The following is a 12,457-nucleotide window of genomic DNA, read 5'->3' on the forward strand; positions in this document are numbered from 1 at the left end:
GGGAAGGAAGTAAAATGTTAGCTCTAATTGATCTTCATTTGGAATACACTTCACATAAAGACCAAACATTTTTAGGGACATAAAAATTGATGTAAAACTTGCATTTCAATTCATTGAGAAAGAAAAAAACACCATGTGAACAGAAAGGGAGAAAAATTTGTTCTATTTTTTTCTTCAAGCCAAAATGTTAACACTTTATTCCCTAGACAGAGTTCCTTTGAAGTCAGTAAGGCCTCCACACAGGCAGGAGGCAGCTGCAGGATGAAAGAGCTTGGCTACCCCTCGCTATGTGAGATTGGCAATAGACTCAATATAACCAATGTGGTCATGATGAATTACAAACCAGAAAATACATTCTGCCACTCATTAACTTCTTACATGGAAGAGAGCACTTGAACTCTCAGGGCCTGGTTTTCCCCATCTGTAAAATGGAGTGATAACACTGGATTAGAAAAATGGTTAGGAGGTGGTAGCTCCCCAATAATATATTTCACCTTTAAAAAGTCACTTGTCCTCTCTGAACCTTAGTTTGGTCATCTGTGATTGTAGATGGGCAAGCTGATCTCTAAGGTCGGCAGGGTCTTTCAGACTAACACAACACCCAAATTTTAGATAAGCATGGCAAGCTAATGTAGTACTGTGAAGTGCTGTTTAAATGGAAGAATTGGTGGGAGTTTCTCCTATAGAAAAAAAAAGCCACAGAGCAGCTGAGTCTTGAAAATATGACTACATAGCTTGAATTTCTCCTTGTGTTTACACTCAGCAGTTCAGATCTTTTTCGCAGTTTGGTACAGAGTTCAAGACATAGAAGCTGCACAAAGCATTAAATAGTGATAAATACTTTCTTAACCACTGTCTTTCTGAGTATACTTGAAGCATCACTCTCAAGGTTGATACCATAGTAACCTTATTAGACTCTTCAAGACCACCTTTGAGGCTGGAATTAGGCCAGCCTTGTCAGAAACAGTGCGGCCTGCGATGGCGGGGTGAGAGCCCCAGCAGCCCCGTGGGCCTTACCCCCAAGCTGCTGTACAGATACCATTTTCTATTTATGCCTTGTCAGGATAAAGGACAAAAGTACTGGCTCAAGGTGTGATCATTGTAATGTAGAAACAGATCTTACTGTGAAGAACAAACATTTTTATGACATGTATATGTTTTAAAATATAACCATTGCAACTACCATGAGACCATTGTTTTAAGAAATATTTTGAATATAAATAGATTTTTCTAATTTCATTAGTGATGTTTAGTTTTTCCATGATTTATGTAGGAAATGCTTAAGAAATAGCATTACTGCCAAAATAATATAATTGGCGAATTTTAACACAGTAAACTGTTTTAATGTTTTAGGGAAAGCCTTTTCTGTTCTTTAGACTACAGCAGAAAATGGTGAAATTTTTGGAAATAACAAATAATAGTGCTATTTTTCTAATTAAAATTCTCATTTTTAAAAAGTGAACGTTTCTGAAGAGATAGAATTTTTTCTATCTCTGGGACTATGCACCATTAAAAACTAAATTGTCATATTTTATTCATCTTAAACTCTAATAATTTAATTATTCTCTAAGTGGAAACTAATTCATGTAATTAAAAGTGTATCTCATTTTTAACAATGGGACCAGGCTTATAAAATTGCATATAACTATTTTTGTAAGAAAAGTTATATTATTGGCATGGAATAAACCAAAGGACAGGAAACATTTATCAAAATACTAAAAAAAAAGTCAAGTTTTTGAAACTTTTCTCTCATACTTCAGTTTATATTGTAAAGGCCTGAATTGAGGACTGGTGCTTTCAGAAATTATTTCAGGAGTTTTAAATCTAAGTTGAATGAAATCATTTCTAGGTAATTTGTTTTCCATAGTAGAGTTTGTTAGATGGGCTATACTTGCTGCTGTGTTTGACTTAGTGCCAACTGGTGGCTGAGATCTAATAGTCCCATTGGCAACATATTTCTAATTTTCTCTACTACAGAGCACATATCTCTTAGTACTTAAGAAATGTTATCATGTTACACATTTCCTCATGATACCAAATCAAGGGTCCTCTTTTCTAACTTCTATAATCTTATTAATTTATTTTTAGGTATTAGATTCCAAGATATAGATGTAGATCAACCCATGCTGACAAAATGTGGCAACAGTTTACTTGAAGAAGCCAGAGGAGAAATAAGAAATTTGTATGTATTCTTTTTGTGGTCATTTTAGAACTTTGTTTATTGATCATGTTTTGGTTTTTTCTTTTATCTCTCTCTTTCCTTTATTTTAAATAAAATTGGTTTATGTACAAATAATTTGCTCCACCAAAATACAGCTAGACCTTTGTGATAAGAACATATTATTAAGCATGTTTCCATTGAAATGAGGAAAATGAACACCTGGACCAATGGCATCAATGGGAGTGTTTTCAGAAGAGTCCTCTTTATTGTAATTTCCCCCCAAAGGAATGGCATAAAGTCCATTCATTTAGAGGCAGTATTTTTATTCTCAGAAAAATTACAGGTAATTTTTTATTCCTGAAATAATTAGCCTTTTTGTGGTTAAAAAAATATTGGAGGGAGTGGCTTAAACACTTGGAGTTATCAAATACATATGGATTTCAGATTTGTTTCGCTATGATTCTACGGTACTGCATTCTTCATCATACTATGGTTTCAAAAAATTTACTCCTGCCATGTTGAGCTTACGTTTCCAGTTAATCAAAGCCTCATGGTTTCAGTGTCTGAGTCACACAAACAAAGATCAGGTTCCACCTTATCTACGGACCTTCACCTGGTCATCAGAAATTACCAGTTCTGAATGAGGAACAAAAACATGAGGCGGAGTATCATACTTTAGATAGTTGCTTAAGAATCATATAGGCTTAAAATTTTTTTTTCTGAATATTTTACAGTGATGAGTGTACTATGAGAGAGTAGAAACTAACAGACTAGACCTTGTCTACCTGTTAGTCAGCTGAAAAGCCAGGTTCACACCAGTTTCCTGAGGCCCGTTACACTGGGATGCTGCCAGACACCTTAGAGAGAAACGCATGCTAGAGACCACCTATTCTGTTTTGCGAATTTTTGCCACCTCTCTCTGAAGTGTTAATTTGGGTGCAACAGGGAGATCTGCATGTGAAAGAACAAAGGCATAGAAATTAGCTGAAGATGAACAGACTGGAATACATAGTAGGTGAACAATAAATACTTACCAACTGAATCTACCCACCAATCCATTGCCTAGGACATTTATCTTATAAAAAGGATATCTTGACTGTCCCTCTGCGCCTCTGGGTCATCACCGGTAATCTGCTACTATTTTCCTATGTTGCAGAGGCACTTAAGCGAATGTTTTTAACTTTTGCTTGTTCTTTCTTATGAAGAATTTTCTTTGTACTGATCTTAAATACTGTGGATATTTCCTCAAACGCCACATTCACGTGAAGGCTCTTTATTTCAGAGAAGATGTTATTCAGTCACAGAGAGGCCAGATAGAAGAGTTAGAGCAGTTGGCTGAGATCCTGAAAACTCAGTTACGGAGAAAAGAAAATGAAATTGAGTTATCTCTTCTTCAGCTTCGAGAACAGCAGGCTACAGATCAAAGGTATGTTAAAACAGAATTATCACTTTGATAAAGTCAAAATTCATTTAAAATACTTTATGAACAAACTGAACTACCATGCGAAATAGACACAGACTCATAGAGAGCAGGCAGACAGCTCTGTTGGAGTTGGGGGAGGGATTTGGGGGTGAGTGGAGGGATTGAGCCAAAAAGGAGAAAAAAGAACTCAGGGGCCTGGGCAGCAGTGTGGTGTTTGCAGTGGGGAGCAGGGCGGGCCGAGGTGGAAGAGGCAGGGAGAGGGTAAACGGTGATGGAAAAATAGAAAGGGTGCTTCATCACGTGCCATAGAAGGGTCAGTCTGGCCTATTTAAAATCATGTTTTTACTTCACGTTGTTCACATGGGCCTTCTCTAGGCCTACTAACTGCCATCAGCAGCCCCAGTCTGAGGGCAGCGTTCCCTCGGTGCTCAGCCTTGGTGACTCCACTCATGGGCCCCATTTACCAAGACTGCAGGAAGCCTGATGCCATTTGGTTATACCTTCCAAGAGAAGTATGTGTGACAAGGACTCGGTGGCTGGCACACCTTGTGAATAAGTCCAGCCTTAAGTTTTTTTCAACCTTAAAACGTAATAAATTTCACAACGTGGTACCAGTCTCTTTCATCCCGAAAAGGCGTTACCTCTCCTGGTAGTCAGAGTTTGCATCAAATGCTGCTGATTGTTACGGATGGCGGGGCCCTTCCGCGGTCTCCTTGCGGCCTCTTCGTCTCTGGCCTTTGCTCGTGTGCAGCATTTTCCATACCATCCCCATCTGTGACTGTCTGCTTCCTGGCGCCTGGCCTCTCGTCCTGTGCTTTCACTTGTGCTTCCAACAAGACTTCATGTATTCTTCCGTAAGTTCTTTTCTTTTCTTTATGACTTTTCTCTTTTTGTTTCTTTTCTTTTTTCTTTATGTTTGTCTGGGTTTTGTTTTGTTTTACCAAGCATACCCAAAAGTAAAGAGAATAGTATATTAAACCCCCATGTACCCACCATCACTCAGGTTTAACAGTCATCAGTGTGTTGCCAATCTTGTTTCATCTATCCTGTCACCTTTATTTTCTTCAATCAAACAGCCCTAACCAGATATCATGTCATCTCACCTGTAAATGCTTTAGTATATTATCTCTCTCTGATAAGGAATTTTCCTTTGACATAACCACCAGGCCATTATCACACATTACAAACCACCAGGCCATTATCACACCTAACAAAAACAGCAATTCCTCAATATTAGCCAATAACCAGTTTATAGTCAAACTTCCTTGAAGATGTCTTTCTATCATTTGTTTGAATTGGAGTCCAAATGAGGCCTGCACATTGCATTCCTTATATCTATTTTATTTCTCTCTTAATGTTGTTGTTTTTTTAAATGAGTCCTAGATCCTCGGTTTGTTTTCCCCCTTTCCAATTTATGTGACACCATGCTTATGTGCCTAGGAACTTATTTAGAAAAACCAAGGATGATTTTCCAGCTTTTCATTTCAGGCTTGTTTAGAGTTTAATCTCCTTTAACAAAGTAACCCTACATGGTAATATTTGAAAAAGCTAAGAAATGATGCATAATGTGAGACTTGTTTTTAAAAAACTAAAGTGGGATTAAAAATATATGAAAAACTTTATATTTCAGAGACTTAAAAGCTTAGTACAGAAATCAATAATTTCTGTTTCTAAAAAGTTGTATGTGAAATTAAATTATATAGTGAAATTCTATATACTTTGATGTTTATATATGCTTCTAAGTGAGGACAAAAGAAACATGTGGTTTTTTAAATATATTTTTATTGATTTTTAGAGAGGAAGAGAGAGGGATAGAGAAATAGAAATATCGATGAGAGAGAATATCATCGATGGGCTGCCTCCTGCACCCACCCTACTGGGAATCCAGCCGAAACTGAGGCATGTGCCCTGACTGGGAATCAAACCAGGGACCTCTTGGTTCCTGGGTCTGTGCTCAGTCTCTGAGACACACCGGCCTGCTGAAACATGAATGTTTTTGAGAATTGCATGTATATTAGGTGATATACTTTGAGCCCTGGTGTTGAACCAGCTTGAATACCTAGGAGTTATTCACAGTCCCTCAAGAAGAAGAACTGGTTTAGACTTAGCCTCCTTGGAAAAGCAGGCAGTGTTTCCTTGTGAGGAACCATGCTGAAGCACCAGACTCCAGCACTAAGTGTGGTGATCTTAGTAAATTGCTCACAGCCATATTTAAGATTTTATCTAAACATAAAAATTCTACACTTAGGCCAAGCCCAAGCTTGGAGCCAGTTCCTATCAGCTTCACTTTCTCTTATATTTCTTAAATTCCCAAAGAATAGCATCAACACTATATTTGCTGTTCTGTCTTCCGAAGGGATTGATGGTCTAGGAACTAGAATGTTCAGTGTTAAATGAAAGGGAGATCCAAAAGTCTTTCAATCCTGGGACTAGAACAGCATAAGAAATAGTAATACACAGGTACGCACATTTCCTACTCTAAATATTGTCAGCAAGAGACATCAACATGTACACATAAAAGAGTTTACCTTAAAACTGAACTACTTGCCTGGCCAGTGTTGCTCAGTGGTTGAGCATCAACCCATGAACCAGGAGGTCACAGTTTGATTCCCGATCCGGGCACATGCCAGGCTTGAGGGCTCGATCCCCAGTAGGGGGCGTGCAGGAGGCAGCCAATCAGTGACTCTCTCTCATCATTGACGTTTCTCTTTCTCTCTCCCTCTACCTTCCTGTCTCTGAAATCAATAAAAACATATAAAAAAAACAACTGAACTGCTGCCCTTGCCGGTGTGGCTTGGATGGTCGAGCATCATCCTGTGCGCCAAAAAGGGTGCGGGTTCAATCCACAGTAGGGGGCCTGCAGGAGGCAACGAGCAATATTTCTCTTTTACATTGATGTGTGTGCGTCCCTCTCTCTAAAATCAGGAAACATATCCTTGAGTGAGGATAAATAAGAAGTAAGACAAAATAAGATTTACAGGTAAAGTCACTTCTGTTTGCCGAGGCCAAAGAAATAAACTAATGTATACCCTACCTCACTGATTTTATAAAATTGAAAATTACATGTTACTTCCTTAGAAGGAAGGGTGCCTACAGTGAATGGCATATAGTTTCTTGAAATATAGTTGTTGAAAACTGAAGAAATGACTTCAAATAAGGGGCTTCAAGTCTTTTTTTTTTCTTATATGTTTACACATAGCTCAAAGTTTTATGTGTAACAGCAGTTTAGGGGTTTTTTTTAGACTAATGGAAAACTGTTGAAAAAAATGTTGGGGAGAATATAAAACTTGGTATAATTTACTGTAGAGAAAAATTACAAAATGGAAAACATATTTGAACTTGTCTTTCACGGATACATTATTTCAGATTTGAAATTCTAGAAGTCTGATCTGGATGTTGGACTCCTTGTTCTCAGACATGAACCCAACATGGCTGTAATCTGCAGAGCACGGGGCTGGGATTCATGGCAAAGAGCCCTCTCGTAGAATATTATAGAAACTCTTCACAGTCTGTGTTTAATAGACCAGTTTGGTTTGGCATCAGCTTGACATAAACTTTTGGTTATCCAAAGCCCTTAATTGCTTTGAAGTAAAAGCCCAGTGCTGCTCCTTTTTATTAAAATTGTGTTTTTTCTTGTTATTGTGGTCTATTTTGGAAGACTGAGCTGTGATTTTTGCATATGTTCTACATAATGCCTCATTAGCAAAAAATCTTGTATCATTTACAAGTAGCCTGAATGTCTGTGTTGTTTTGAACAAAAGTCCATATTAAAATTTAAACAATATAAAAATGCACATTTTCTGCTTATTAAAAAGGCCGTCTTAAATTAAATGCACAGCAGTAACCAGTGAACACATGTACATGGACGTTAAAATCAGAATGATTTTACCTTTTATTGACTTTTGCAACTCCAAAAATATTTATACTCTTACCAAATGTGTAACTAGTTTGTACTGTTTCTTTTTTAAGTATATGTTGGGGTGCTTATCCTTTTAGTTAAAAATCATGTAAGTGCCGTAATGCCCCAGTGGAGGAAATGTCACCCGGACACGTCTCAGACTTTCGGACTGGTCGTCTTGCCTTCGGCTAAGAACAAGCGCTCAAGTCCTAAAGCAGACCTTTTGTAGCCACGCAGCGTAAGACACAGCTTGGCTCTGGGCTCCATTCCTCCTCTGTCACAGGCACAGGGTTACCTCCTGGCACTCTTAAGTTCTTCCCCAGCCTTCCATTTTGAAAAATTGCAGTCCTACAGAAAAGTTGTGAGAACACTCACATACCTTTCACCCCTTTGCATATCTGTGAATGACACAAGCCTCTCCTGCACTCTGCATGCTCATACACAGCCCTGCTTCCTCCCTCTCCCTCTCTCTCCCTCTCTCTCTCTCCCTCTCTCTCTCTCTCTCTCTCTCTCTCCACCCCTTCTCAGGTCTGAGAGTTCAGTGCATGTATCCCTCCCCTCTCTGTGCACTTCTGGGTATCTTCCAGGAACAAGGACACCCTCCTACATAACTACAGTGCAGCTGTCACATCCAGGGTGTTTAACAGTGAATGATAGAGTAGCATCATCTAATACACAGTCCATCTTCAAACTTCCCAGTTGTCTCAGTAATGCCCTAAATAGCTGTTTTATTTTAATAGGTGTTTTTGTTTTGTTTTGCTATCTTTTGATCTAGTTTCCAATCAAGGTTCATGTATTGTATTTAATTGTCATGTCTTCTAAGTTTCCTTTATTCTACAGTGGTCCCCAGTCTTTTGCAGCCCATTGATAGCTGTTTGCAGAATGTCCTTCAATTTGGATTTGTCTGATTGCCCCACCCCCTAATTTAGAGGGCACATCTGGTCCTCGGATGGAAGGGTAACTGGGGCCAGGGATAACCATGCAAACATTATTATTATACAGGGAGGTGATCTGTCATTTTTAAAAAATATATTCACCAAGCTCTTACTGTTGTTTTGAATACCTTAGAATTTGCCCAATGAAAAGTATCAGTCAAATTCCTTTTTTTTATCCCTGTGCTTTTTATTATTAATATTATGTGAGATTTTTTGCGTGATAGCAACTTGACATATTTTCTCAGCACTTTATACAAACCACAGAAGTTGTCACAATGAGTAGTAACTAATGTATTACTGCATACCTACGTGAGAGTGGAGGGAAAGCCGAAACTCAGGAACATCTCGGAGGAAGGAAGCAGCTTAGAAGACGGGGAAGAAAGTCTCTCTCAGAACTGGATTTGGGTGCTGGCTCCCGCACTTAAGGACTCTGGCCACATTCATTACTTCTCAGCCTCAGGCAGCCCCTCAACTATGAGATGGAGACTGAAATGGGCACGTGGCTTCCTACCTTTTAAACAACAGCCACTTTTACTCCTAGAAACCTTGTGTTTCTGACAGATTTTTTTCTACTAAATAAGCAGCATTAATTTAATTTATTTTTTTATTCTTTGAAGACTATATCATACCAACTATTGCTTCTGTTAATTGTAAAATAACCTGTGTTACTACTGACCAGGTAAAATTCTAACAAGAAATAAAAACCATACAAAATTTCTAGTTCACTTTTGCAACTAAATTGCCAATAAATCTAGATTTCCCTTTGGGCTTTTTGATATATTGCTATAATTCTCAGATTCCCATTACTAGTTGGAATCCATTAAACCTGAGTCCCAAAATGGCCCCAATAGAAGATGAGCCAGGGTTTGGTTTCTTCCTGTCCCCACCAGTCCCTGGGAGTTGACCCTCCATTTTCAGGAGAGTTTGACTATGTGCGTGTAGAGAGTACTACATGACTGTCCCCTCCACTCTCTGTGGGTGTTGAGAGGAAAAAAATACCACATTCTGATTTATATTTTGACCCAACACCGTAAGAAATATATGATCCAGAGGCAAATAAACATAGACAAGTGCTTCCCTCTGTGCAGTCTTAGATCAGGGAGCTTTATGAAGTTCACCTATGAACTCAAGTAGCAGTTTTGAGTGGAACCATTATTACCTTTCAAGTAGACTTTCCTCAGCTATTTTAATGAAACTGATTCCATTTCACTTACCAGCAACCTCTGTAATCCTACAGAGGGATAACTTGCTAGGGATTGTAGTCTGTGCATCTCTAACAGGAGCTGTGAATGACCTACATTTCTTTCAACAATACACTTACAGAATGTCTGCCACTGTTCACACAAAAAACTGTTGAGTTTTTTAATCCTAAGGTGGTTTTCAACTTTATCCCTCAAATTTGGTCACCCTGAAACTATTACTCAAAAAGAGCCTCTCTCTTCTATCTCACACATATTTTACTTAACTGCTTTCCAGAACCTCATAGCCTAGCTTCTGTACTCGAACACCTTCTCTTCTAAATGGCATTAAGTACTATGTTATAATATTTTTACCTCAAAAAATCAAGAGGCTCTTTATTAGCATTCACTATCCTTACTGCAGCAAGGAATGAAATGTCCCTGGGAGTTGTGAGTCGGGGTGAGGGAGTTGTGTGCCTGGGAGATGAAGCATAAGAAACTCAGCAAGCGCAGATTGTTCCTCCTCAAGATCTCATAGTAGATTCTATATCACACGGAGCCAGGGAGTTTCTCCTCTGCCCGTGAACCCGAGCTTTTGGTTTCTGGATTTATTATGGCACCAGTAGCAGGGCTGGAGTCAAGTGTTCTCAGGGCTTCCATTAGAGATTCCTTTTCAGAGTTTATTGCTCGACTGTTTCAAATTATGAGCGAAACTTGGCACATAGGTTGTTGAGCTGTGTTACTTTTTTCAACATAAAATCTAATTTATTTCAGTTTGTTTTTAATCTAGAGATGGGCCAACAACTCTTCATAGTTTTAGAAGATTTTATCATAATTTTAAATAATATGTCTACTCAAAAAAAAAGAAATGAAGCTGTATTTTCCAACTTAATTGTTCATAGTTTTTATTGAAACTCTTTGCTGAGAAATTTATTTTTACAGAGAATTTAATTGATATGCTTGCTATCTGTTTGCAGATCATTTCACCATGTGTAATGCAGCATGTATGAATTTTGGTGCAGGGCTGTCAGAGTTCATCTGAATGTTTTTACTATGCATTGTTCTTCCTGTTAGAGTGTCATTATCCTGAAGATTTGATGTTCCCATCATAGTGCATGGATCAGGCAGGCGGTCACTTAAACCACTGCTCATTAAACTAGCCCTGTCTCCTTTCTGCAAAGGCAGCCAGCCTGAGGCCTTCCTCCCGTGCACAGAGGTCTAGGGCAGGCCGCTTACCAGTGAGTGACTGGCTCCCTCTTAACCTGCAGCATCCTTCTCACATTCCTCGTCAGCTTTTTGTGACCTGGCCTTGCGTCTTTTCTCTCTCACTTCCACTCTTATTCTTTTACCATATTTCATCTATGTAAAAACATTGAGTTGATTATCAGGTTTGAAATGATCTTTCGCTGTACACCCTCCCGAAGGCCAGATCACATTCATCACACTGTTGATTTTAAATATGTTTTTATTGGTTTCAGAGAGAGGAAGGGAGAGGCAGAGGGAGAGGGAGAGTGAGAGAGAGAAACATCAGTGATGAGAGTCATTGATCAGCTGCCTCCTGCACGCCCCCTGCTGGCAATGGAGCCTGCAGCCCGGCATGTGCCCTGACGGGAAACTGAACGGAGATCTCCCTGATCCCAGGTCGATGCTCAACCGCTGAGCCACGCCAGCCGGGCACATTGTTGATTTTATTTTGTATGTACTTTATGTCATTGACTCAGCACTGTCAGCTAGACAGGGAGTCGTCCTTCTCGTTGTTATCACTCAAAACATCCAGTTACAACAATGACTGTTATGTCAACAGCCCTTAAACTGACTCTTAAAAATCATTAAAGACTTGCAGGTGCTAGATTAGGTGTCCTTTCTAGCAAGCTGACTTTTTATTTAAAGTACCACATTATTATTGCTCATTTCTAAATACTTCTTATGTTGTAATTTGTGCCCACTTATTGGGCATTATTAGTAGAAAATACTAAGTCACTTTTCTTGGCAATACTTTGAAAAGTCTGAACTCCAAGGAGTTTAGGAAAATATTCAAGAAAACATCCACCAATTAAACCACGGAAAGTTTCGGAGATAGTTACTGGCCTTTGCCATACAAAGAAAATCTACAATTTACCTGTGATTTCTATGACCCTGTGTGGCTTAATGGGCTACTGGGGCTTAATTCTTTGTTAATATCATTAAGTAATAGTTATTATTTAAATATGTTTGACATATACAGGGTGTGGCAAAAGTAGATCTACAGTTGTGAGTACACGAAACAGTTTATTCTTATATAACTATTATTGCATTTTTTTACATACGAACAACTATCAACCTACTTTCTCCCCACCCCGCATATCTTCTTGAAATTATTAACATCCTCAAAAATAAGACAACTGAAAATATACGAGAATATCCCAAACTGTTTGAATAGCATCTGTCCTTCCGTACCAGTAAATGTCACCCACAGTCAAGGGGTCAAACCAAGCAATTTGGGGAAAACAGGTAAATCATATTTTTATTTCTAAATATGAAAAAAATATGAGTATTTTTTAGACCTATAAGATCTATTTTTTTCTCCATGTTATAATTTTTTAGTAAAGATAATAACATTACCTTTAGTGAGTAAAGATAATACCCGAGGGCAATAATAGTGAGGGCACTGTCAAATGTGGGCTCAGAATTACTCGATAACATGTTTTGGACACATAATTATTTAACATTGTGTTAAGACTGTACCCTGGGCAAGATCCAGGCTCTTGAACTTGTTTATCTTCTGTGTGAGGACAACTAACTGTCCAATGCCAAAATCCAATGAATTTTCAAATATCAAAGAGGAAAATTAAGTATTTCAAGTCCTCAGCTGGTTTACAGATG

General features: G+C 38.5%; 1 protein-coding gene across 3 annotated transcripts in view; it reads left to right on the forward strand.

Moving 5' to 3' along the window:
• RPGRIP1L (RPGRIP1 like) overlaps positions 1-12,457 on the forward strand; it is an 86,671-nt gene that overhangs the window by 8,551 nt on the left and 65,663 nt on the right. Inside the window, exons 5-7 of one of the 3 annotated variants that reach the window (XM_081118964.1) lie at positions 2,089-2,182; positions 3,444-3,587; positions 6,951-7,367. In XM_081118964.1, coding sequence (XP_080975090.1) covers positions 2,089-2,182; positions 3,444-3,587; positions 6,951-6,972 — 260 coding nt within the window. In that variant the 3' untranslated portion in view covers positions 6,973-7,367. Of the gene's footprint in view, positions 1-2,088; positions 2,183-3,443; positions 3,588-6,950; positions 7,368-12,457 lie in introns of those variants that run through there. The other 2 variants (XM_081118963.1, XM_081118965.1) reach the window with 2 other exon arrangements.

Source organism: Miniopterus schreibersii, assembly GCF_964146895.1.
Source record: "Miniopterus schreibersii genome assembly, chromosome: 18".
Classification (NCBI taxonomy): domain Eukaryota; kingdom Metazoa; phylum Chordata; class Mammalia; order Chiroptera; family Miniopteridae; genus Miniopterus; species Miniopterus schreibersii.